The sequence below is a fragment of the Carcharodon carcharias genome, chromosome 18 (genome assembly GCF_017639515.1).
Source record: "Carcharodon carcharias isolate sCarCar2 chromosome 18, sCarCar2.pri, whole genome shotgun sequence".
Taxonomy (NCBI): domain Eukaryota; kingdom Metazoa; phylum Chordata; class Chondrichthyes; order Lamniformes; family Lamnidae; genus Carcharodon; species Carcharodon carcharias.
Genome location: NC_054484.1, coordinates 36,204,301 through 36,231,594, shown reverse-complemented (window position 1 = coordinate 36,231,594; position 27,294 = coordinate 36,204,301). Strand labels below are relative to the sequence as shown.

Sequence of the window (27,294 nt, the reverse complement as noted above, 5' to 3'; positions counted from 1 at the left end):
GAGCGATTTAACAAACGTGAAGTACTGTTAGCGGTATTAACAAATGAATGCCTTTGTGTGGTATTTTTAGTACGAGTGTTAAGACGTTTGTGTTAAGTCAGTTAACACTTCCAGCTCCAATCGTGGGCAAAGAGGCGTCGCTAATATCATCAACAGCAATTTCTCCAAATGTATCAGATTCGGGTCAGGTAGAAACAGGATAAATGAAATCTCGGGAAGTGTCATGGTCTGATCATTATCCGATTCTAATTTGCAACAAGGCGCAATATTTTCAAACACATTTTATTTAAATACATTTTAAACAAATCAATTACTCAAAAGATTGCCCAGCTGTTACAAAGATGAATACAAGTGTCTCACAAGCCAATAACGGCAGCCAAACAGTTAACCATTTAGGCTTCGGCTGAATAATAAACAAGAAAGGTATTGTGCACATACGCTTATTTCTCACTACTTTTCAAAATGTCATTCGAGTCATGCAGCGATTGTATATCCAGCATTAATCGACATATATGGCAAATCTCCATTGAGCAATTCAAAAATAGTTTTTGCGTTTCGCTCAATAAAGATCAAACCTAATTAAAATGTAAGTGGAAGAAAAGTTATGGATTGTACACGTTGCGAGCGCTGTTTGCAGAATGTCACTCCAAGGAGGAGTTTTGTTTCGACACAGTGCAAGTTTTAGATCGATTTTTTAGAAATGTAATCACTTCAAAATGAATTAGTTTCTCTCGATTAGCAGGAATTATCAAAACCTATTACAGCAGGGGGTTGGCAACAAGAACTTGACTTTTACGACTGTCGAAAGGTTGCCAATTTCTTTCCACAGCTTTGTGTGTGTGACTGCTGACGACGCGGGCTCTCCTCCCACCAGAGCTGATGGTGCCTTACTTTTAAGTTTCAGGCTCATTGCTGATCCAGATCTCTAAAAGGAAGCTTCACTTAATCCAGCTCATTCGCGTTAAAATGACTGTCAAACTTCTTTTCGTCATCTTCGGTGGGATTGTTCTAACCTTGGTGGATAATGCAAGGATTTTGCCAAGAGGTAAGCAATGTGCCCATTCCCGTACAATGGTGTAAACTTGAATTGCTTAAAAAAAATGCAAATATTCCATTTTTTGTGCTTTTTTTGTCCCCTTAATTTTCCCTCCCCTTCTGCAATTTTGGTAGGGTGCAGTTCCATTCTTAATCAGGGAGTCTTGGATACTAAATATTGGCAGATGATTTAGCTGCCACAGCCATCACTGCTGCACCATCCTGTCCTCATTGGACTTTACGACCCTTAATTTTCTCCACCCCCCCACCCCTTTATGTACAAACATTTCCATCGTGCAGATCAATAGAATCAGAAGCGTGAACCCCAGATGATTTTTACCTCTGTAATGCAGGGCTACTGGGGCCAATTGTATTTCCCCTCCCGTTGCCACAGTGAAGGTCGAGTAAACACAGAATGTGAACTCAACCTGGGACCTTGGCAATGTGTGGGCTCACTTGCTGAACAACTGGGGGAGCTATATTGTATATATTTTAAATGCCTGAAAAAAAATCAGCATTCTGTTCTTGAAAGACTATTTAAACGTATAATAGTACTTTCAATTTATTTTAAAATATGTTGCAAGATTGTGCTTTTCACAAATTATAGTTAATTCCTTAAACTTCAAACCAGCAGGGGGTAATTTAAGGTAAGGGTGTGATAATAGTATTTCACTTCAAATTTGCATTGTCCAAGAGCAATATTGTAAAAATGATCATGAATACACCTTTCTCATTGCACTCCCAACTGTCTCAACTTTATTTGAAGGAATTCAGAAAGTTTGGATCCTGAAACATATAGGAATTAGCATTTAACCATTGCAATCCTTTTGGATGCTGGACCATTATAAAACTGAAACCAGACTATTAAAGTCTATGACAACTTAATCAAATATCAGGTACTGATCAAATTAGAGTTCTATCTTTCATTTGGAGGTGGTGTTATGGAGGAAGTGCTTATGGGCGTGAAGCATAGCAATTGTGTGGATGCAGCTCTTCTTCCACTTTTGAAATCTAGTGTTCAACATCAACACTCCTTGGTCAGGTATAACATGATGCAGAAGCGTACACAAAATTCTCTGTCAGCTTAAATCTTTTAATGGTTGTGGAGTCTTTGAGTGAGGTTGACAATTTGGTGCCAACCATTGTCAGGTCATGGACAATGTTGTATTGTGGACACTTGCCATTAGTTTCAGACTGCAAAATTGGGCTAGATTTGTGGCCTTTGCCACTAACAGAGAAATGAAATTTCATCCCATTCAGCCTGGGCTGCATTCAGAAATGAAAATGACGTGCTAAATCTTTCTGCACTAATCTCCATGGATTTGTTAATGTGCAGACACTAACTTCAAGTTCCAAATTCTGCTCTATTTAAACTTCATTTTATCTGCATCCCTTGGTGTCAGCATCCTTTCATCTATGTAAGGTGATGGATGTGCAGCAAATCAAACACATTAGGGATGGGATAGCTTCATATGATGCACTTTTGTTTATGGCAGGAGAGACCAATCCATGAGAGGCAGGTTCTGCCACAAGTCCCTGCATGTGATAAATATTTTTTGTGTGGTTCCCTGTTTGTTACATCTATTCCTGTTGTCATAGTTATTGGTAACACCTATAAGTAACAATAATGCCTAAATTGTATTGATAGCTCCTGCTTCTATTACTTTTAATAGGCCGCACTTAAAATTGCTGTTCTGTCTTCCCAGCACTAGTAGTGCTGTGGATGAACCCCCAGGTTTGTCACTGTAATGTTTGTTACAACAAATGCAGCTAAAAGACATACCATTCATTATGCCAATTCACTTCTTTGCAACTGTAAGTAATCACCTTCTGGTTATAATCATACATATATCCACTTATCAAAGTATTATTCTTTTATTTTTACATAGTTTCTTCTAGATTCATGGGAACACTTGTTTGATTCATAAAATGTATTTTTTTCCCTCTGTATACTGCCTAAATGCAGTGAAGAAAGGAAGTATGTTCATATTTCATACAGTCCTCCATCAGAACTGAATGTCTGTGATCTTCCACTTTGGACAAAGGCCCAAGCCTGAAGTGTTTAACATTTTTTCTTTCTTTATATTTGCTGCCTGAATTGATGGGCATTACTAGCATTACCTGTTTCTGTTTCAGATATCCAGCAGCTGCAATGTTTCCTTTTTTTGACAAATTCATCAGCCCTGTAACTGCCAGCAGGGGGCCATGCTCGAAAAAAGCACGGGTCAGAGAATTTGTGCTACAGTTCTGTGGCCCCGTTTCAAGCTACACTCCGTTAGAATGTGGCTCCCTGCAGGGAGCGCAGCATTGATTGATTTACCCTATTGCAGTGTTGTTCATGAGAAATTGCTGACTAGCCACTAAATGTGGCTATGCCGACACTGTTTTAGCCATGTGCAATAATCTTTGTAAAAAACAATTTAAGTTCTCTCAGTTCAGAACCAACGGACAAAAGTGGTAAAGATATTTTACAAGTGTCTATTTACTTAAACATCTGGCGCCATTCAACGCTCAAGGAGATAAAGCACCCACAATGATCAAAAACCATTCAGACACTCTTCTCTTTGTCTGACCATTTTGCCAACAAACTCACAGAAAATCTAAAATACATCTGCATGTTCTTTGCGAGTATGAGTGTTTAGTTCATGTGCCCAATGACAGTATCTATTACCCACTAATCAGAAATGCAAATGGCTACATCTGGATTATATAGCATAGGGTATGGTAGCATAGTGGTTATATTATTGAACTAGTAATCTAGAGGTCCAGGGAGATGAGTTCAAATTCTGCCATGGCAGCAGAAATTTAAACACATCTGGAATTTAAAATAAAAGCTAGTATTAATAATGATGACCATGAAACTACCAAATTGTTATAAAAACCATCTGGTCCACTAATGTCCTTTTAAGGAAGGAAATCTGCTGTCTTTAATTGGTCTGGGCTATATGTGACCCAGACCCACAGCAAGGTGGATGACTCTTGACTGTCCTTTGAAATGGCCTAGCAAGCCATTTGCCTGTATTCAAGATGGCAGCTCACCACCATGTTTTCAAGGGAAATTAGGGAGGGGCAATAAATGGTGACCTTGCCAGTGACAGCAATATCCTGTGGATGAATAAAAAAAATCCCAAATATTCACATGTGACTTGTGGAGAACGCAGTCAACAGCATTGCCCTATAGATGCAAATTTTTGTTGAGAATGCATAGTTCTAGACTAACTTGTAATTGTAATTATTGCTTGTAATTGAAAATGTTTCATTTCTTCCATGCAATAAGCTATTAGTAATACCCAAGTAACCAGTGATAGGGATAATGAAGTGAAATCTTGTCATGGCAAACAAAATTCACAGAAAAAATGATTCATGTATCTATCTATCTTGAATAATCATTGCATTATACACACAGGATGACAATTTTACATTATATGAAAAATCCTATGAGAATGGACAAGACAAGTAAGAATTAATTTTGAGCGACAACATGCCATGCTACAGAATTATCATCAGCTGTTTCTGAAGTTCCACTAGGATTCATATACCTGTAGGAGAAATGAAATGCCTCTCCCTTGATGATGGTCCCCAAACATTCTGTCATGTGTTGGAAAGACCATCATAACATGGGTGCAATTCGGGGTCTTTTCAGCCTGGAGAAGAACTCCCATCATTCCTTTTTGATAAGCAAACCTCTATATTTACAGACAGCGCCTATTTTTCTACAATGCTCCAACCTAATAATGTTACACATTTCCCAAATCTTTCTCTTCTACTCAAGAGGCGGACACTTTAATGTCTCATCCGAAAGATGCCACTTCCAATGATACATCATGTTTTGCTATGTTATATAAAATAACATACGCTGAGGACAGTTAAAGACTAATTCAATCTCTGGATGCTGCTGATATTCAAGTACGATTTAAGCTTTACTTCATGGTTCACAATGTCATCAAAGTTCCTTGATTAATTGTAACTTTTTATCTCCCTCTTCTGTGGACATGATATCCAACTTATTATGGAACTAAAAAATTACTTAGTGGGTCAGGCAGCATCTGTGGAGAGAGAACTGAGTTAACGTTTCAGGTCTCTCCACAGATGATGCCTGACCTGCTAAATATTTCCATCATTTTCAGTTTTTATTTTAGATTTCCAGAATCCACAGTATCCAGCATTATGATATTATAGAACTAGACTGAAAAGATAACCTATGTAGTACAAATACTAACTAAACATGTTCTTTTTTGCTTGGATATGTACAGGTCAAATGCCAGCGTGGGCTCAATTAGATCCAAGATACATTGGGGCTTTCAGTCTTTATATTTACACTTGCAACTATAAATGATCATATCAGTTAACCTGCTTCAAAATTACCACACATGGTAGAGAAAGAAATAGTTGCATTTTGTGGTGCTTTTCACAATCTCAAGACATCCCAAAGTACTTTACAACCAACTAAGTACCTTTGAAATGTAATTATTATTGTAATGGTAGAAACATGGCAACCAATTTTACACAAAGCAAGGGTCCATGAAGAGAAATTAGGTCTTGATCAGATAATCTTTTTTAGTGATGTTGGTTGAAGGATAAGTATTGGCCAAGTCACGAGGAAGAGCTCCTCATCTTAGGATAATACCAAGGGATCTTTTATGATCACGTGTGAGGGCAGAGCGGGCTCAGTTTAATATCTCATCTAAATGATGGCACCTCTGATGTGTATCTGCTGCTTCAGTACTTCAGTTGTTCTAATTTGATTCAAATTATTGTCCCCTTCCATTTCTTTATGCTGTGATGGAAAATATTTAAATCAAACAAGTGATTCAAACAGTCAGATTCAGATGTGAGATAAAGTAGTGTTGGTTATATAAAAACTATTTGTCTCTCAGACTGTGTTTGGACAGAGGTGAGAGTGATTATTGTTAACCATTAGTTGCAGTTCAAAGTCAGTCCAACTGTTGTTTAAACTGATGCCCTTGTATAAATAATGAATATTCGTCCACCTTTCCATCTCATACCATGCGTATATTTTTTCAGTGTGTTGATATCCCTCAAATCTGTTTTGCTGTGCACTTTTGCATGCGCAAGACAGAACATGTGTTGAATTATAACATCTGCTGCATATGCCCTATGATACTATGGATAGAGGGTGTTTAAATTAGCTTCATTAAAATCCACTGTCATTACAGCTGGCAGATTGGGATGTGTGGCTATTAAAATCAATTAAATTACTTGATGTAGACAATGTGATTTAAATCTGAAATTATTATTGTAGCTGAAAATAATTCATTTTATTCCTACTCCTTGCTCTCTGTCCCTCTTTTACCTTTTCTGTAGTACCAATAATTGAGCCAGGGAAAGCAAATTCATATCAACCCAACTCTTTATCTGTCTTGGCTTTGAATAAAGGAAGAAAAGGCAAGCCGGTAGACAAGTGTTGGCAATTACTGCCTTTCCCTCAGTTTGTGTTAGCAGAATATTATGGAAATACAGTACTGTACTGTATAGGATTTAGTAAATACTGTAATGTAATACAGAGTGAAGTTTAGTGAATAGTGCATGGTCCATATTATTAAGAAAAAATAGCTTCTAAATAAAGTACCCCACAGATATACATTTAGCCTTTAACACATTTAATGATGTTCAAAATTAATGGAAATGATTGTAAGTCTCAATGTAGTTATTGTCAACTTTCTATTTCAAAGTTTATATTAAATTACATATTTTCAATTTGTCTTGGCCTGAGTTTTGGCCAGAATAGATCTCTGACTCATTTAGACTCTGTTCCACTTTGGCAAATCTCGTTCACTAATTTCTATTTCCTGTGACTTGCATTCATGCACTGGTGGTGGACCTACTGCAAGTGGAAGCTATGCATTATGTAACAGGCCCATGCATAGGCAGAAGGTATCTACAAAAGCACCTTTCAGATTGGTGATTACTTTATCAAGGCTGTTAAACAAAGTCTGTGGTGTCATAAGGAGGAGTGAATTACTTTGAGTTCTTTCTCTTGCTCGCCATGCCCCCTCATACTTCCCATGTCTCTTCATGCTCCCCATGTTCCCTCAACACCTCATCATACCCTCATGTCCCCATGTATCCTCCATAGCCACTCACCCAGTATCCACTATGGGCAGACCTTAGGATGTCTTTGAAAACGATAATAAACAAAAACTTTAACAATTTAGTAGAGATGTCATTCAAACACATTTCATTTGAAAAAAACTCTAATTCATAAAAGCCATGCAAAAAAAATCCCTGCAAGTGGCCAATCTGTTGTAAAATGAAACAGTTTTTCACTTATCACATTAAAGACAGATAATCCTTTAATAATCTCTTAAAACTATCAAAATATGAATGCAACCAGCTGCTAAGCTAAGTGGGTTCACAGCTTTTGAAACTCAACCAAGCATTCATAATGTGCTAGTTGTGACAATAAACCTTGCAAAATCTAAACAATGGAGTTTGTTGAAACTGAAAAACCAGATGGCCTTTTCCTCCTAAGCTGCACCAGATGTCTTATTAATCAAAGCAGTGCAGGAGCAAATTGCTGCTTTTTTTCTCTAACTGAAAGTTTCTGACATTTTTTTTCAATTTAAAAGTGCTCTGGGCATTTAAACCACTTCAGAATGTTACAGTAGAGATCACAAGCAGTGTTCTCTTCAATTTTAAATGCATAAGATTGCTTTTTCCCATTGGGAAAAGTACTCTAATGCATTTCAACACTTGAATAATGCTGGTCAATGTAATGGTTAACTTAACATTTCAGAACAGAACCCTATGATGAATCACTGCAGTTAAAACATATTTGCATTACAATACAGCATCTAATAGTGACATTTGAAGTTGTCAAAACATTTAACACTTACATTTGAGAATGTTTCTGACTCCTCAGCAGACTTCAGCGAGGGATCATGAATTTTCCAATGTGCGGTATATTTTAGTGCTTCCAAAGCCTGTACCAGTACAGGAAAATAGCTGTGTGTGTGTGTGTGTGTGTGTTGTGGGGGGGGCAGGGGAATTCAAATTTCCTACAGGGATCATAATGCAGAAGAGTGCGTGTGAGATCGTAACCCAAGGCTTTCCCAACCTATGAAAAGGCCATACAAAAATAGTGCAAGGTCGGCAAGAGAGAGGAAATCCATTTTTCCAGTGAAGAAGTTCAAGATTTCAGCTTTCACGACTCCAATCCTGCCTGCATCAAGAGATGAAAATTCAGCCTGTATATATTTAATTATTAAAGTTGATCTAGGCTGTGTCAGCAATCTTGATTAAAATGCAATTTGTATACTTGGATGCAAGTCTGGCACAATTGTTGCTTAATGTCTTCATCTTTGTCATGCTTGCTAGGCAATGCACAGTCACCAATTTAAGGTGCATTTTGTTTGATCAGTGTGATGCAAACAGAAATGAAGCAAAATGTAGGTTGCATTTTCAACTTATATTTATACTGGATGTGGGAAAGTTAAATAAATGTGTAAAGCTAGTATTACCTGACATGAAATTATACAGGAAATACTATGTGTCTGTGGGTGTATTAATGCAGATTTATATTTCAGTGTTGTGGTTGATCCCGAAGACATGAGCATTGACCATTTCAGGCATTTACCCAATTGAATTATCACCTGACATACTCCTACATATTCTGTTATGCAAAACCAGTCTCAGACTGAATTAAGTGAATAAATCTTCCCCACTACTAGAAAAGTGTCAATCTCTTGTGACTATTAACTCCTTGTAAACATTATAAAATGATTGATATTAAAATCAAAAAGGTGAACAACTCCCAATTTTTAAGAGAGATCTATAAACTTTTCAAACCTGATTTGTGATCATTTGGTTTTCAAAGCCAGAACTGTTGATATTGAAACTTTGTTACAGAAATGTTGCTTCCCTTTTCTATAAATCTAATCTTTCCCTTTGTACATGCAACAGATGTTGTCCTTAGAAACATTGGTTCATTTTTGATATTGGAATTGTGCGGACAACATTGATGCTGATGAAACTGATTACTTAGCTATAAGCATTCTCTATTTTTGGAGTGAACTTAACTACAAGGTATCCAAAACTTCACACATGGGTATAATTTGTTTTCTTGAAAGGATTTTTTTGGGAAGATCACCAAAATAAAAAAATTAGCCTTTGGTTCTGGCAAACTTGCAGTCTGGCACTGTTTATTTCCATAAAACTTTACTAATTTTCAGGCTCTTGTTATTGGGGTAAAGTCATATAGACAGCTTTTAATAGAACTTATAGGCCTTGAAATTCCTTTAGGCTTGTTTACAGAACTGATGTGGGCTCTGTGCACAGAGCATTCATCCTCGTTAGGACGCCTGACACTGACCTGAAATTGGGTCTCTGAACTTATTAATAATAATTGGGCAAGCTCCCTGTCGCAGCTTCACAGGCAGTTCATTCAAATAAAATGAACATCAGTCTGTTTGCCTAGCTAGCAACAATCCAAAGGTATGTGTCAGGGGATGGGGGTTAGTGTTTGGGATATATTGTAGGGTCAGGGAGCATTCCTGCTCAATAGGAGCACTTCAAAAAAAAACCTCACTTAAGAATCCTGAACGGAACAGACCTGGCTACTACTGGACTCGCTTGAACCGAGTTTCAGATAGTAAATAGTATGAAGTTGAAGTCACTCTGAATTCCCTAACTTATAGGTGAATCACAGAGATAGGTATGTAATGGGATCATTGATAACCATGGCAGGTTACACTGGCGATGATTGACCTGTAAGTAAGGCATGTCCTGCTGTGAGGAATTATGCAAACAAGACAGTTTTTTGATATCTGTATAAAGAAAATAAGGGAATATGTTAATGTAAATATATCTTAGATCATTCAAATTATAATTGTAAAAGCAAGCTGGTAAATGAGCTCTATTTGACTGTGTTCCTACTGCAGTTTATTGCTTTGACCATGTCAGACCAGAAAGTACCACTGAACTTTACTGCAGAGGGAGACAGTTGCAGCAAACATCTTGGGGGTTATCATTGACCAGGAACTGAACTGGACCAGCCTTATAAATACTGTAGCTCCAAGAACAGATCAGAGGCTAGGAATTCTATGAAGTGTGATGGAATACACTCCAGTTGCCTGGATGAGTGCAGCTCCAGTAACACTGAAGAAGCTCGACACCATCCAGGACAAAGTAGCCCGCTTGACTGGAACCTCATCCACCACCTTAAACATTCACCCCCTCCACCACTGACACATAGTGGCAGCAGTGTGTACCGTCTACAAGATGCACTGTGCCAACTCACCAAGACTCCTTCAACAGCATCTTCCAAACCTGTGAACTCTATTATCTAGAAGGACAAGGGCAGCAGACTCATGGGAACACCGTCACCTGCAAGTTCCCCTCCAAGCCATACACCATCTTGACTTGGAACTATATCACGGTTCCTTGACTGTCGCTGGGTCAAAATCCTGGAACCCGCTTCCTAACAGCACTGTGAGTGTACCTAAACCATATGGTTCAAGAAGGCAGCTCTCCACCACCTTATGAAGGGCAATTAGGGATGGACAATAAATGTTGGCCGACTAGCAATATCCACATCCTGTGAAAAAGTAAATAAAAAAATTAAGTAGTGTCAGAAATGGAAACTGTAAGCAAGTAAATCAAATTACTCTGAATAGCTAACGGTGAAGAGAAATAAACTTTGCACACTTTTTTTTCATTTTATACTGGTGTAAGTTCTCATTTTAACATCCAATCAATGTTGAGTGTGACTAGTGACATTTTTGAAAATGGTTTGCTATTGTTTGCTTATTGTTGTCAGCTGGAAGTAGTCATCTGTGCAATCCTACCATGGGCAATAGAACAGAGACTCGTTTTCACAGACATCACAAAGAACAGGATATCATCTGTGAAAATGATTATCAGAATGGAAAATAAACTGTACTCAGTTTTGGAAAATACTTTCAGTTCGAAGGCATATTAAAACCAATACTGAATGTAATTTTTGGATATAAGTTAAATTATTGGCTCAGAGGTTGCAAACATAAATATTAAAAATGTAAAGAGCCTTCCATTTAGTTAATATAACCTGCATTTGGCCACATCTGTAACTTTTTGTTTGCAATTTACCAAAACGTATCTATTGCTGTCATTATTTCAGGCCTGTTATGGTGAACTGAAAAAAATCCAGAATTTGACATTATATTCTTAAAACAGTGAATTCAAATCCTCACACTAATACTGAAGTTGTGGACAATAAACTGAGTGAGCTTTGGTCATTATGACTTAAGGGCCGAGTTAACTCCATGCCGACTGAGTTGAGGTGGGCAATGTACTGATCTTTGTTGTCAGAAACAGAAGTTAAGTCTAGCTTATTGGCCTTAAAAAGAGAAGCCTTATTGAGAACCAGTTTCTTCTTTCAAACCTGCCTTGTGATTGACTTCTGCTGTGGCTGTTTGATTTTTTAAATTGTATTTTTCATACAATTTAACTTCCTGTGAACAATGTGCATAAACAGCGAATGAAAGTTAAATAAATAGTAACACCATCATTTGGGTAAAATTAAACTGACTTCAAAATGCAATTTATGCACACCAAAAAAAAATAGTTTAACAGTGTGTAGCTGATATTCAATAAATTTTCTTCTCCAGTTAAGTATACACTCAGGATAAGGGTGATAGATTATATAGTCCATTCTATGGGATTGCTATGTCGGCTGGGTCAGTGAGAGAATTGAGGTTCTACACATTGCTTCAATAAGCGTTTTGCAGCTGCTGTGTCTCTATGGAAACTGTTGTAGTGAGGATCTTTAAGATCATTATTAGTGAGATCATTTGCCTTGAAACATCAAATTATTTTGACATGTTCCAGTGAGAAAACAGTTTTAATTTGACTCCAGGCAGGATTAAACCATACTTTATTTTCTCAAAACAGTACAGACAATTGTTTTCACAAATGTGAGGTTGCTCAGTTTTTTCATCAGTCGCTTCATGTGAAGCTATGATAGTTTTAACATAAATCACATGGTAGTCAGTTGACAATGATCTGAGCCTATAGCAAATGCTGCTCCTAATTTGGCACTAAATTGATAGTCTTAGTCAAAGAGGCCACATAATAACTGGTGGGGAAATGGAAAAATGGTGCAATATGGGATGCTCTTCTGAAGCATACTGTTGACACAGTGTGCAGGGAGATGTTTCTCTGCATCTAATCATGTTATTAGAGACAGCATTACACCGAGATTGAAAATGGGAAGCCTTTCATCCCCAGACACTAATGCTCATTACTTAGCTCAGCACAAACTTCATAAAAACTAAAAGAAAGAAATAGCAAAACAACCAAAAAAAAAACAAAATGCTATGTTCCATTTGCTCTTAGGCAGTGCACAAACACATTTGCAAATAATGCCATCATAAGACATAAGCAGAAAATCTACTTTCTACCATCCATGGCAACTGTTGGCATTTTGGTTGCCAGTCTACCTGCTAGCCTGACAAAAACTGAAAGGATCAAGTACCCCTCCCCTCAATGTCACTCCTACCACTAATAGAATTGATTCTCAGCCTGAATTCTCATAGAACTCTTGTCTATGGTATGCAACAGCGCTTCAAGTATTAGCAGGATTTGTGCATAAGAGTGATTGACAGAGAGGAAGAGGGAAAATAAAAGGCGAAAAGACAGAAGCTAGGAGTGATATTTTGGGGTGGGAAAGGGAAGGTGGTACTGTTAACTGTAAGGTGATGAAAATGCCAACAATAGGAGGAGTGTGGTAGGGGTAAGGGACTGTTAGCATTTAACAGTACCTTTCAAAAGGGATTGGATATATACCTGAAATGGAGACATTTGCAAGGTTATGGGGAAAAAGCAGGGAAGTGGAGCTCATTGGATATCGCTTTCAAAGAGCTGGCATGGGTACATTGGGCTGAATGGCCTCTTTCTGTACTGTATGACTCTGATTAACTTAGGGGAGGCAAAGAGTGATATCAATAACTGTGTGAAGGTGGGAGGTGTGGGAAGAGTGCTGATGTTACCTGAAGGAAGTTAAATGACGCTGGCATTAATGGTGGGTGGAGTGAAGTGAAAACCAATAGTAACTGAGAGGAAGAAAGAGTGCTGATGTTAATTAAGGATGGAAGAACTTCAACATTAACTGAGAGAGGGGAAATTACAGTTAACAGGGAGGCAGGACAAGGGTAAATCTACATTAACTGAGGGGAGGCACAAGAAGAAAGATGAAGGTTGGTGGAGAAGAGTACCAGCTTCAACCAAATTACAGGTTGAATTGAGAAGTGAGGTGGAGCAGATGTTCAAGTGAGCTGAAAATTATGTGGCGGAGAGAATGCCAGTAAAAAGGTGAGGGAGTATGGTGTCTTTGTAAACTGGGTTGAGGGTAGAATGCTTTTGTGAACTTGGGTCATATCCATGTGTTTGTACATGGAAGACTGACTGTTTGCAAAAGTGTTGGCATGGTTGGCCTTTTGAAAAAAAATCAGTTTTCATTTCCAGAAATATAAAAAGTGTTTAAAATTAAAACATTTCTAGGCTGAATCCCCTGGGAATGGACTGCCATTTTTTTCTTTCAACATTTGCATTTGTTGCTTTATGTTTTTGTGTCATTTGTTTATTTGTTTTTCCAATGTAAGTTATGGAATATTGGATATACCTACAGCTTAAGTTATGAAATATGTGGGCTGGATTTTTTGCTCCACTGTTGGCTGGTCTGAATAAAGTGGGAGGGTGCAAAAAAAAACCCAGTCGTTTGTCTTTCTGCTGTCTACCTGCCCACCCCTATCTATCTGGGAATTGTGGGTGGGTTGGGTGGGGTGGTGGTGTAGGTGAGAGAGGTGTTGGGAAGCCTGCCTGTCCACCGCTCTACTAAGGCCCTTGTAGCCAATCAGTGGCCACTTAAGGGCCTCATCCTGCCAGCATTGGTATTTTACTCGCAGTGTGAGGAGGCCCATCCCATTGTGGAAATCTGGCAGCTTTAGCTGCGCAGACCGGTGTCAGGCAAGATTGGGGGAATTCTGGACCCATTGGAGGAACATCCCCAGGGCCATTCCCCCCCATTTAAACTCCCCCTAGGCTCATTAAACCAGGCCCTTCACCCCACTTGATCACCTCACTGAGACCGCTGACATGGACTTACCTGGGCTCTTCAGCATTGGCGATTGCCTGTAGTTGCAGTCATGGCCGCTGTGCCTGGTGACACTGCTGGGACGACAGAACACCCAGCCATACAATTCACCAGCAGCTCTCTAAGGTGGGATTTCCTCCTGAGAAAATTGTAGAAGTCTCGCCTTAAAACATTAAATGGCTGAGGGACAGCATCAAGATCGACTTTATAGCCGGGGTGGTGGTGGGTGCGGGGACAGTGACAACCATGGCACCCTGTAAAATCTAGCTCCATGTTTCTACTTGTTTTCACCTCTCATAGGCTTATAATTGAGAAGGTGCATCACCATTACATTGTCATGGCATTTAGGGATGGACAACAAATGTTGACATGGTCAGTGACCCTCGCATCCCGTGAAAGAATAACAATAAAAAAACCAGTTCTCTTGTTCAGTTAATATCGCTTTGGGGGCTGTGTCAGCCTCTTTAAAGCCATTGGTTTGTTTGTATTCTAGTTTAACATAGAATTGTATAGTGCAGAAAGAGGTCACTAGGCTGCATTTTACGTGACCCTGCTGGGTATGTTTTTGGCAGTGGCAGGCATGTAAAATATGGCGGGTGCCCACCCCCCCGTCATCCTGCCCACCCCTGAGCTCACCCCCATAATACAAGTGGGTGGGAGTGCACCGAAATCGGCAGCCAGCCCGCCATATTTAAATAGATAATCAAGGGTCAATAATTGGGCTTGTTACCATGCCATTTGACCCTGATAATACTTTGCCCATGCCATAAAGTTGTTGTTGTGGGCAGTCCGTTGGGAATGGGCAGCCCGCTTTTTAAAAAAAAAACTTTTCAAAGGGTGGGAAGGAAGGTGGGTACTGTCCTCGAGGGATGCCCTTTGCAGATCAGAGGGCGGCTCCCCCAAGATAGAACTCCCCACCACCCCCATCACCTTTCTTCCTACCTGCCTGCTACATTAAGCGCACCACCCCCACACCCCATCTGCCCAAAACCCCGGAATTACCCTGCCTCCGGGATCCATTAGGCCGCCTTCTTTCTGGTTCCAGTCATGACAGCATCTGCTAATGCGCTCTTGGCACTGCTGGGATTGATGGAGCTTTTGGCCAATCCAATTGGCTGGCGGCTTCCGAGGGCGGACCTCCTCCCCAATGAAGGGCCGAAGTCCCACAACGCCCCTATTCAGCCTGCCCGCAGCACGTTGTGGCCGGCTGCCGTGTAGTGGGTGGGCTTCATGCCGACTCTGCTCCTGGGGTGGGAGTGGACGAGCCGCCCGCCCCTCCCATCATATTCTGCCCATTATGACTCTTTGGGCTCTTTGAAGAGCTATCCAATTGGTCCCAGTCCCCTGCTCGATCCCCATAGCCCTGCAAATTTATCCATGTTGCATAACTTTCACCCCCTCTCCAAACAGAAGCACAAGAAAATTTAGAGGGAGAGGGAACATACCAGCTGATAACAGAAGAATTCTTCCTCACTTATTTTCTACAAACCAGGATGCTACAAAATTGTCCATGTACCCAATGCAGATGACACAAATTTGTAGCAAAATTGGTTAAATCAAGCAACGGAATAATTATTTATCCACTAGGTGGAGTGTTAACCACCCTTGTACATGGTTTTGGAGTCATTTAATGTTTACACCCTTGTTATAGAAGCTGGCATGGACTAATGCATGTTTTTGGGTTTATGTTAACTGGATGCATATACAACCCGACACAGCATTTGTTGTCAGTATACAGTGCTCTGACAACATAAAGGAATATAGCAACAGATTCCTTTAACCACAGGGACTATAAATCTATCACTGAAAAGAATGCTGTCAGGCTGTAACTTCCGAGCTCCACCGCGGTGAAATGGAGGGGGGGATACCCCAAAGATGTGCTGGGGAAATCCCCTTTGCCAGTTCCCAGGTAAGGTTTGTGCGGCAATTGCCCAGAAGTGCAAGCTTCACTTCGGCAATTGTCCTACGTTGGGAACCATCCAAAAATGCAATTTAAATTGCCAACTTTGGATGGTTCCGACTGTGTTACATCAATAGTTACCCAGAAAAAGTTAGAAGGATTAAATCCACTTCTAAATTCTGGTTATCCATTGTACAGACCCATGGGACTCACGCCACACCCTTACAGCAACCCCCTACAGGATGTGCCCCCATATCCCCGTCTGCTCCCCCTAATGGGACTCACACCACACCCCCAAACACCCAGGGGTCACGATCAACCCCCAACTACCACCTTCATAGGACACCCCCAACCCCCCCAGGGGTTCTCCCACCCCTTGACTATGCCACCCTCGGATCACCCCCAACCCCACCGACCACTGCAGGGTCTCTCTCAACCCCCTGACTATCCCACCTTCGGGACGCCTCCCACACTACCGATCCCTCATGGGACTCTCCCACCCCACTAAAACCCTTAGGGTTCACCCCCCCACCCCAACTCATAGGACTCCCCCACACCCATGAAACCCTCCCCCAAAGGGCCTATCCCATTCCCAACTACCCCCACATGGGAATCCCCCAACCCCCCCGGACTTCCCCCACCTGCATGGGACTCCTTCCTCACCTCTCACCCCCTATAGGCCCGACTGAAGTCGATCCAAGGTCCAACCACCCCCCCCCCCACCTTCCACCACCACCAACCGCCTAAAGGCCCGGCCCAGCCCAACCTGAGGCCCGACTGCACCCCTGACCCCATGATCCCCAACCCCCAAACTCTCCAACCTCAGACCTCCAACCACTGATTGTCCTCTCACTACCCAATCCTATCCACGTACCTTAAACAATTACCTTCTCCCTGGCCTGTCAAGGACCATTAAATTTCAATGGACCTTTAAACTTACCTGGTTTACAGCAGATAGTGCCTAAAAAAAGGGGGCGTGGCCTCCTTCACTTTGACTCAGCTGCACTTTGACACTGGGTCCTGGGGACACACTGTACTGCCTGGATCTCAACTGGTTTGCGTAGCAAGTTTGGGCGAGATAGGATTGAAAAAGAATTAAGGTAAGAAAGTGGGCACAGAGTGGCAATCTGACGCTGATTGCCACTCCGACAAAGTTCAGGCCCTTCAGCTTTTCAAAACATTATTTGCACAACCTTCAACTGTAGAAGGAATGAGATTTGTTGGTTATAGAACCTGCCTGTTAGCCCTGATGGCAGTGATCAAGATGACTGTGGAGAGTGTGCTGGGATGATTTTGGATCACATGCATACATGTATGCAGAGTTAGTGTCAGACTTTACCCAGCTTTTCATGTAAATTGTTTCCCATGATGTTGGGAGCTCAACATTTTGAGAAATAGTGCAATTTTTTAGAAAAGAATTGGAGTTGCAACAATGAATCTTTAATTTTGACATCAATCTGTATTTTGATACTTGTTAGTTTTTTTGTCTCATTGTGTTCCTGTGAAACACCTTGAATGCTTGTAGTTCCAGCTGTGACTCGCAGGGCATTGCTGGGACTACAGAGCTGCTGGCCAACCTGATTGGCTGACAGCTCTCTAATGCGGGACTTCCTCCTGAGAAAAGGGGCAGAAGTTTCACCTCAAAGCAATTAATGCTGCTTCCAGCTAACTTGCTGCAGGGCAGATGTTGGGATCGTGAATAGGTTTCCTCTGCCTCCCAACTTTTTAGCCGGAAGGGGCGGGGACTTAGGTGCCTGGTAAAATCCAGCCCCTTGCTCCATTTTACTACATTAAAGGTACTATATAAATGCAATTGCTGTCTTGGTAATTTAAAGAAATGCTGTGAATTGAAAATCACACAATCAATTTCTTTTGCTTGATAAACAAATATGTTAACAATTTCATTATGAATAAATATTTTAAATTATAACTTGAAAAGTGTTTCATAGTGGAATGTGAAAGCCTTGACCAAAATAATTCTGGGATTTAGGATTCTTAAACCATGAACAGCCACTGTCAAAACTGGATAAGCTTTTGTTGGGAAGAGAAGCTTGAAGCTGCAGCTATCATACAGGTCTTAATACGTTCAGAGGCATAGGGAATATAGATCAAACAGCCTTTGGCTGTGAGTACAAACTCGAGGACACAGGCTGCACATGAAAAAGCAAGGAACTTTGAACATAAGAATTATTTGAATAACATAGCTGATAATATCTTGTTTGACAAGCTGTGCCTTGCCTTACATTGCTGTTTGCAAAAATGTTAAATTCTTGACAGTCTTTATTCATTACTATTTTGTCAAAGGAATGTAATATACAGTATAAATAAGGGTTGATGATAGACTGTTTGAATGAAACTGTGCATTTTAATTGATGCCATACGAAAATGTTGAAAGCTGATTTTGAGGGGTGGGTCCATATGGAAGATGGTCTTCAACATGTACAAGTGCCACATCTTGCCTTTGGGTGTTGAGAATTTCCCTGGCATGTTTATAATGAGGGATACTTGTTAAAGGTTACAAGTCAAGAGAGAAATGCATGGTGGTTATAGAGATGAGAAAGAGGGTTTCAGGATGATATCAAAACAAACCAATACTGGAAATGCTCAGCAGGTCAGGCAGCTTCTGTGAAGAGAGAAGCAGTGTTAATGAGCTGAATTTTACCAGCCCACAGAGGGTGGGGGATTGCCTATAATATCATAGAAACATGTGTCAGATCGGTTCCCCAACCATGTCGTCGGTAATTTTACCAATGGCGGGACTGGAATCGGACACGCTGCCCATCCCAGAGAGGCGGATAACCAATTTGCAGGATTATAGGTCCAATTAGGGGCTATTGAACAGTGCCATTTGCATTTTGCTGATGGTAGATCAAGCCCCTATGCGTGAGGAGACTGTCAGCTAGATGGACGCAGTCGCCCAGTGGGAATCCAGTGGTGGGGTGAGGGGGCTATTGGGTGAAGGTATTATGAAGGAAAGAGGGGGCAAGACCCCAGGGAAGGTACCCGTCCCGCAGACCCAGTGATTTCCCTAGATGGGTTTCTCTTTCAGCACTTGGTCCTTCACTTTTCTTTTAAGATTTATTTTCCCTCCGCACTGAAGGCAGCAGGTCTCCAACCTGCCTCAGCAGTGACCAATGCTCCTGGTGGCACTGCTGTGGCTACTGGCCCTTTGATTGTGCTGGCAGTAAATGAGGTACTTAATAAGATGGTAGCCCCAGTGGCAGCCAATTAGGGGAAAAGTTCAGGCGAAAGTCCCTCCACCCGCCCACACTTGCTGCAACATACAAATCCTGCTCATTTTGGGACTCTTTCAATTGGCAAAATGTAGGCCAATATTTCAGGACAATGACCTTTTGTCTCTTGCTTTACCTGCTGTATTTCCTTATGTATTTAAGATTTTCAGTATTTTCCTTTGTTTTAGAATTTTAGGTCCTGTTCCTAGAATTGACTATATTGTGTATAAAATATAGTGCTATACAAATCCTTGGTACATATACACTTGGAAGGTTGTTGTCCACTCTTGGCACACAGCGAAGAATATCAAGTCTCTGAAGAAGATACAGTGAGGTGGAGCAGATTAATATCAAGTCTTCGAATCTATCCTCGTCAGAAAAATCTAAGCATTGTGAATATTTGCTTTAGGAAAACATGGCCTAGTTGCTATGTGACTGCGGTTTGTAAATGATGTTCAGAATGTTCAGCACCATTCACATCTCCTCAGACACTGAAGCAGTCCATGTCCAAATGCAGCAAGACCTGAACAATATCCAGGCTTGGGCTGACAAGTGGCAAGTAACATTCGCGCCACACAAGTGCCAGACAATGACCATTTCCAACAAGAGAGAATCTAACCATTGCCCCTTGACATTCAATGACATTACCATCACTGAATCCCCCACTATCAACATCCTGGGGATTACCATTCATCAGAAACTGAACTGGACGAGCCATCTAAACACTGTGGCTACAAGAACAGGTCAGAGGCTAGGAATCTTGCGATGAGTAACTCACATCCTGACTCCCCAAAGCCTGTCCACCATCTACAAGGCTCAAGTCAGGACTATAATGGAATACTTTCCACATGCCTGGATGAGTGCAGCTCCCACAACACTCAAGAAGCTTGACACTGTCCAGGACAAAGCCACCCATTTGATTGGCACCCTTCCACAAGCATTCACTCCGATGCACAGTAGAAGCAGTGTGTACCATCTACAAAATGCACTGCAGGAATTCACCAAGGCTCCTTAGACAGCACCTTCCAAACCCACGACCACTACCACCTGGAAGGACAAGGGCAGCAGATAGATGGGAACAGCACCACCTGGAAGTTCCCCTCCAAGTCACTCACCATCCTGACTTGGAAATATATCGCTGTTCCTTCGCTGTCATTGGGTCAAAATCCTGGAACTCCCTTCCTAACAGCATTGTGGGTGTACCTACACCGCACGGACTGCAGTGGTTCAAGAAGACAGCTCACCACCACCTTCTCAAGGGCAACTAGGGATGGGCAATAAATGCTGGCCCAGCCAGCGAAGCCCACATCCTATAAATGAATAAACAAAAATGATAAAGAGATTGATTCAGTACAGCTGGATAATTTATTTGAACTGAATATGGATTGTAGGACTTGAGGTTATGAGTATAAAATTCCAAAACAAAGACTTAGGTTAGATACCAAGAGAGTCCTGTCCTCTGGAACAGACTACCAAAACTTGCAGCAGACATAAATTTGCAACTATAATAAAAGCAAAATACTGTGGATGCAGGAAATCTAGAACAAAAACAAAAATACCTGGAAAAGCTCAGCAGGTCTGACAGCATCTGCGGATAGGGATACAGTTGATGTTTCGAGTCCATATGACCCTTCATCAGAACTAAGACATATAGAAATGAGATGAAATATAAGCTGGTAGAAGGGGCTGGGACAGGAGAGCTTGATAGGAGGTCAAGAAGTGACTGCCAAAGATGTCATAGACAAAAGGACAAAGGGGTGTTGATGGTGTTGATATTATCTAAAGGATGTGCTAATGGGGACATTAAGGGTAGTAAGCAGGCAAGCTAGTGGCAGATGGCCCTAGTGGGGGTGGGCTAAAAGATGGAGATGAAACAATAGATCGAAATAAATGTAAAAATAAGAGGGAAAAGGTAAAAATATAGTTGTAAAAAAAATATAAATTATTGGAAAAAGGGGGATTGGAAAGGGGGTGGGGATGGAGGAGAGAGTTCATGATCTGAAATTGTTGAACTCAGTATTAATTCCGTAAGACTGTAAAGTGCCTAGTCAGAAGATGAGGTGCTGTTCCTCCAGTTTGCGTTGAGCTTCACTGGAACATTGCAGCAAGCCAAGGACGAACATGTGGGCATGAGAGTAGGGTGGCGTGTGGAAATGGCAAGCGACAGGGAGGTTTGGGTCATGCTTGCGGACAGACCAAAGGTGTTCCGCAAAGCGGTCACCCAGTCTGCGTTTGGTCTCTCCAATGTAGAGGAGACCACATTGGGAGCAGCGAATGCAATAGACTACATTGAGGGATGTGCAAGTGAAACACTGCTTCACTTGAAAGGAGTGTTTGGGCCCTTGGACGGTGAGGAGGGGGGAAGTGAAGGGGCAGGTGTTGCACCTTCTGCGGTTGCATGGGAAGGTGCCTTGGGAGGGGGTTGAGGTATAGGGGGTGATGGAGAAGTGGACCAGGGTGTCCCGGAGGGAACAATCCCTGCGGAAAGCTGCCGGGGGGGGTGAAGGGAAGATGTGTTTGGTGGTGGCATCATGCTGGAGTTGGTGGAAATGGCGGTGGATGATCCTTGGAACGTGGAGGCTGGTGGGGTGATAAGTGAGGACAAGGGGAACCCTCTCATGGTTCTGGGAGGGAGAGGAAGGTGTGAGGTCGGATGCGCAGGAGATGGGCTGGACAAGGTTGAGGGCCCTGTCAACCACCGTGGGTGGAAAACCTTGGTTAAGGAAGAAGGAAGACATGTCAGAGGAACTGTTTTGGAAATTGGCATCATCAGAACAGATGCGACGGAGGCGAAGGAACTGAGAGAATGGGTTGGAGTCCTTACAGGAAGCGGGGTGTGAGGAGCTGTAGTCGAGGTAGCTGTGGGAGTCGGTAGGCTTGTAATGAATATTAGTGGCCAGTCTATCACCAGAAATGGAGATAGAGAGGTCAAGGAAGGGAAGGGCAGTGTCAGTGATGGACCACGTGAAAATGATGGAGGGGTGGAAATTGGAAGCAAAATTAATAAATTTTTCCAGATCCAGACGAGACCATGAAGCAGCACTGAAGCAGTCATCGATGTACCTGAGAAAGAGTTGTGGGAGGGGGCCTGAGTAGGACTGGAAAAGGAATGTTCCACATACCCCATAAAGAGACAGGCATAACTGGGGCCCATGCAGGTACCCATAGCCACAACTTTTATTTGGAGGAAGTGAGAGGAGTTTAAGGAGAAATTGTTCTGTGAGAGAACAAGTTCAGCCAGATGGAGGAGAGTAGTGGTGGATGGGGATTGTTCGAGCCTCTGTTCGAGGAAGAAGCAGAGAGCCCTCAGACCATCCCGGTGGGGGATGGACGTGTAGAGGGATTGGACGTCCATGGTGAAGAGGAGGAGGTTGGGGCCAGGGAACTGGAAATAGATGATATGATGTAGGGGGTGAGAGGAATCACAAATGTAGGTGGGAGAAGGGGAGAGAGAATAGAGTCAAGATAGCAAGAACTGAGTTCCGTGGGGCAGGAACAGGCTGACACGATCGGTTTGCCAGGACAGTCCTGTCTGTTGATTTTGGGTAGGAAGGAGAAGCGGGCCATCCAAGGTTGGGAGACTATGAGGTTCGAAGCTGTGGAGGGAAGATCTCCTGAGGAGATATTTCATCTCATTTCTATATGCTTTAGTTCTGATAAAGGGTCATACGGACTTGAAATGTCAACTGTATCCCTCTCCACAGATGCTGTCAGACCTGCTGAGTTTTTCCAGGTATTTGTCTTTGTTCATGAATTTGCTACTGTCTGTTGCAAGGAAACTGAATAGATTTCTGATTGAAGGAGTATTTCCATTTATCAAGATGGATTTTCTAATTATCTGCGATAATGCTTTGGAGAATAACAGTCACATTAAACTTTGCTTGATTGCCTTGGGAGTAGGAAGAGATTCCCCAGAACTTTTTCTCAGTTGCCAATTTTTTTTCCCCTTTTTGACACCTTATAGGGTATTTGTGGTTATGGGATTGGTTAGGGGGGGTACCTATTTGCTTTGAGTGAATGGGCCTGCTTGGTATGATTGATGTCTATTCCTGTTTTTTTGTATGCTACTATGATAGAATCACCCTTTAATCAATTCACCTGCACCAAACAGCATAGTATGGCAGGATTGTGTTATGAGGCGAGACTGAGGAAACATGGCCTGTATTCTCTAGAGTTTCGAAGAATGTGAGATGATCTCATTGAAACCTACAAAATTCTTACAGGATGTGACAGGGTAAATGTAGATAGAGTGTTTCCTCTGGCTTGTGAGTCTAGAACCAGGGAACATAGCCTCAGAATAAGGGGCAGGCCTTTAAGACTAAGATGAAGAGGAACTTATTCACTCAGAGGGTGGTGAATCTTTGGAATTCTCTACCCAAGAGGGCTCTGGAAGCTCAATCATTGAGCATGTTCAAGACAGAAATCGATAGATTACTGGATACTAATGACATCCAGAGATGTGGGGATAGCTTGGGAAAGTGTTTTGAGGTAGATGATTAGCCGTGTCTTTTACTGAATGGCAGAGCAGTCTCAATGGGCCGAATGGCCTACTCCTGCTCCTATGTTCCTATTAAGTACTTAAATGGAATTTGAGTTTTGAATGATTTTCCTGTCATATTCTACTCACTGGAATCAGCTCCACATTTTTTCCCAGTATCATGACAAGTTAATTCAGCTGCCTGTGGACGAAGATAGAACACAGAACCACATTTGCAGAAATTACAAGAATAGAATTGCTTTGAATTGATTCCAGGGTAAAAATGTTTACACATGATTTTGCATTTATTAATAATTCTAAGTGATACTTATTCAACAACACAGAAAAAGCTACAATTATAATCCAGATTTCAGTTTTGCTAGTGATTGATACCACGCTCCTCATTGCCTTTTTCACCATGTTCTTAAAACTTAAAAATAAATATTTTCTAACATGAATATTGTAAATTGAAAACCAAAACTGATGAAGCAAATGACCAGATTTTTACTTGTAGAAATGATTTTACTTAAAGAAACCAGAAAGCATTTGCAATGCCAAAGTTTCTGATGGAATTAGTGACATTTTAAAATTCTTAACAGAACATGCATTAAAAATGTAGGCCGGGATTTAACATGGGTGATGAGGTTTTGCATCCCCCCCCCCCCCTCCCACCACCACCACTCACTCATGTTTTTATGGTTGTTTTGGAAGCAAGTAAAATATTTGTGCCCAAGTTGAGGGATGTCAGTGCTAGAGAATACAGAATTTTTTAATCCAGTATTAACACTTCAGCAATCCTTGGTTCAATACCTGGAAATGGTACAATGCAAATGTACCATAACACCTGTCTCACAGGGACCGCTCTCCGACTGTACCATTCTGTCTTTTCCATTTTCCACATCAGGCATTATCGGGGCAGCTTTGAATCAGATTCTCATTTTAATGACAGCTAATGAAAAACTATAGGATTTGTGCTGAAGATTTGTACCAAATAAAAACTAGGTTTAGACTTTGAGTACTGCCATATCACCAGTCCAGGCTGAATTCAAAACTCATATCACTGAGATGAAAGATCAGCATTCCACCACACTGCAACATTATATCTACTATCACTTTTTTCCAAGTGAATTACATTTTTCATTCTAATCTTTGAAGCTGTCAAGTCACTTTCTGCATCTATGGTACAAATTTGGGTCTGTTGTGGATATTTAGAGATTCAGTAGGATACAATTAGCTAGCCTGGGAATATCAAGCGAGGCATTAGAATTCATTGGAAGATGGTACCTGTTGAGTAAAGGGTTAACATCAGAAGCATACATGATACTGATGTAATAATGTCAGATCACATGACTGAGAAGTAAGAGAGATCTGTAAGGAAGAGAAACTCCAACCTGTTGTCTTTCAGACGAGGTGTTAAAACTGGGGCCCTGTTTGCTCTCTCAGGTGTGTGTAAAAGACCCTTTGGCACTTTCAGAGAAGAACAGAGGATTTACTTGGCAGTATTTATCCCCTGGTCAACATCACTGAAACAGATTATCATCTGCTACGGCTGCTGTGTTTCCTACATTGTAATAATAAATACACTTTAAAAGTACTTAATTGGCTGCAGAATGCTTTGGGACATCTTGAGGACGTGAAAGGTGCTATGTAAATGAAAATCTTTATTTTAAAATGTTTCCACCCATCTCATTTCTTAAAACCTACCTCCTTCGCAAGCTTTTATTTTTCCTTCCTAATATTTTTGCTCTGGCTCTGTGCCAATTTTTGATTGATTACTCTCTTGGGAAGAACCATGAGCAGATTTCCTCTGTTAAATATGCTATATAAATGCATAATCTTGTTTTGGTTGCTGAAAAAAAATGTACACTCCCCTTTTGCTCAGTCTCCATCCAATTTTTTTTGGGCAGGGAAACTTCTAAATTTACCCTGATTGTTCAGTTTATTTTCACTAAATGTCTACAGGTCAGTCTACAATATTAGAGTAAGTGCTGGTACTATCAGTATTTAAAATGTAATAATTTTCAAATAACTTACTTGTGATTCATGTTATTGTTTCTTACATGAATTTATTATGAAACAAGCATGATGCTTAACAGTGGGGGGAAAAATCTGAAAAAAAGTTAGGAATTCAACAAAAAGCTTTGTTGAGATCAGAAGCAAAGAGCAACTGTAAACATTGCTTGAATATTCCATTAAGTTTGCAGTGTGAAGACCAAGCCATATGTTTATAATTAAATTTACATTTGGAACCAATGTGCATTTAGGCTACAATTTCTGCTTACAAAGCTAAATGATTTAAAATCACAAAAATTATTAAATTAGTAAGGGATAAATTACAAACAGTAAAAATAGGAACTTAATTCTTTATTTCATGTTTCTTGGTACAGTTAGTCTTTTTCCAAGACTTATGTTTTTCTACTTTAACTGCCTTTGGAAGTAATTTATCAGACTAGAGAATGGAATGGTTTACATTCTACACGTCTTTTAGTGATTCAAAAGTGGTTAATAGACCGTATTTCCAGTGGCATGGACTAGATAATATTGATTTCTTTTTGTCACTCCACTTTCGCGGTCTACCTTCTGAAGCTCTCCTTGAAGTGCAAGAGCTTTGAAATTAATGACTGGAAGGAGCTTGCAACCAGTTGTTCAGAATGGCGACAACTTGTGCATTAGGCTGCATCAGACTTTGAGTCACGAGATCGTGATGAGGCAGGGCAGCGGCAGAGAAGGAAAGAAAAAGAAGCAAATCCTGCATCCCAGTTCCCACTACCTCATGGCATGTGCTGCCCATGTGTCCAAAGATATACAGGTCTGGAATCAGCCTCTTCATTGGAACATAGGACTTAGAAGCAGGAGTGGGCCTTTCAGCCCCTCAAGCCTGCTCTGCCATTCAATAAGATCATGACTGAACTGGTTGTGGTCTAACTGCACTTTCTTGCCTGCCCCCCGTAACCTTTAACTCACTTGTCTACCAAAATTCAATGACTCAGCCTCCACTGCTTTCTGGGGAAGAGAATTCGATGGACTGAGGGCCTTCTGAGAGAAAATAATTCTCCTCATCTCTGTCTTAAAAGGGAGACCTGTTGTTCATAAACTATTTCCTCTAGTTCTAGTCACCCTCACAAGAGGAAACATTCTCTCTGTATCCACCTTATCAAGTCCCCTCAGAATTTTATATGTTTCAATAAGATCACTTCAGTCACATGAAGTCCCACGGCAGAAACTCACGACCCTGAGTGGAAGTCATCCTCGAATCGAGGGACAGCCACCGCCAATGTTGGATGGAACGCTTCACTTCTACAAGGTGTTCCCCCAAATGTGCTGGGAAAAAACTTTCAGAACACTATGTTTGAATCTGTGACTTTCTGGTCAAGTAGCCACCTCATAATTGATCACAAGGTTATGCATTCTGTGCTATCAGCACCAGAGCTAGTGGGGTTAATGTGGTATTGTTCCAGCAAAGAAATAATGTATATATGCCTCACAGTTAGTGAGTTCTTTCATTTTTATCATTTTTAATTACTTGATTTTTCTTCAAAATAATATCCATTTTGATTTG

General features: G+C 41.1%; 1 protein-coding gene across 22 annotated transcripts in view; it reads left to right on the top strand.

Moving 5' to 3' along the window:
• The first annotated feature begins 477 nt into the window (after positions 1 to 477).
• Positions 478 to 27,294, top strand: part of LOC121290577 (target of Nesh-SH3-like) — a 290,979-nt gene continuing 264,162 nt past the window's right edge. For 9 of the 22 annotated variants that reach the window (XM_041211158.1, XM_041211168.1, XM_041211156.1 and 6 more), the window contains exon 1: positions 637 to 1,045. In XM_041211158.1, coding sequence (XP_041067092.1) covers positions 967 to 1,045 — 79 coding nt within the window. In that variant the 5' untranslated portion in view covers positions 637 to 966. Of the gene's footprint in view, positions 587 to 632; positions 1,046 to 27,294 lie in introns of those variants that run through there. The other 13 variants (XM_041211159.1, XM_041211153.1, XM_041211154.1 and 10 more) reach the window with 6 other exon arrangements.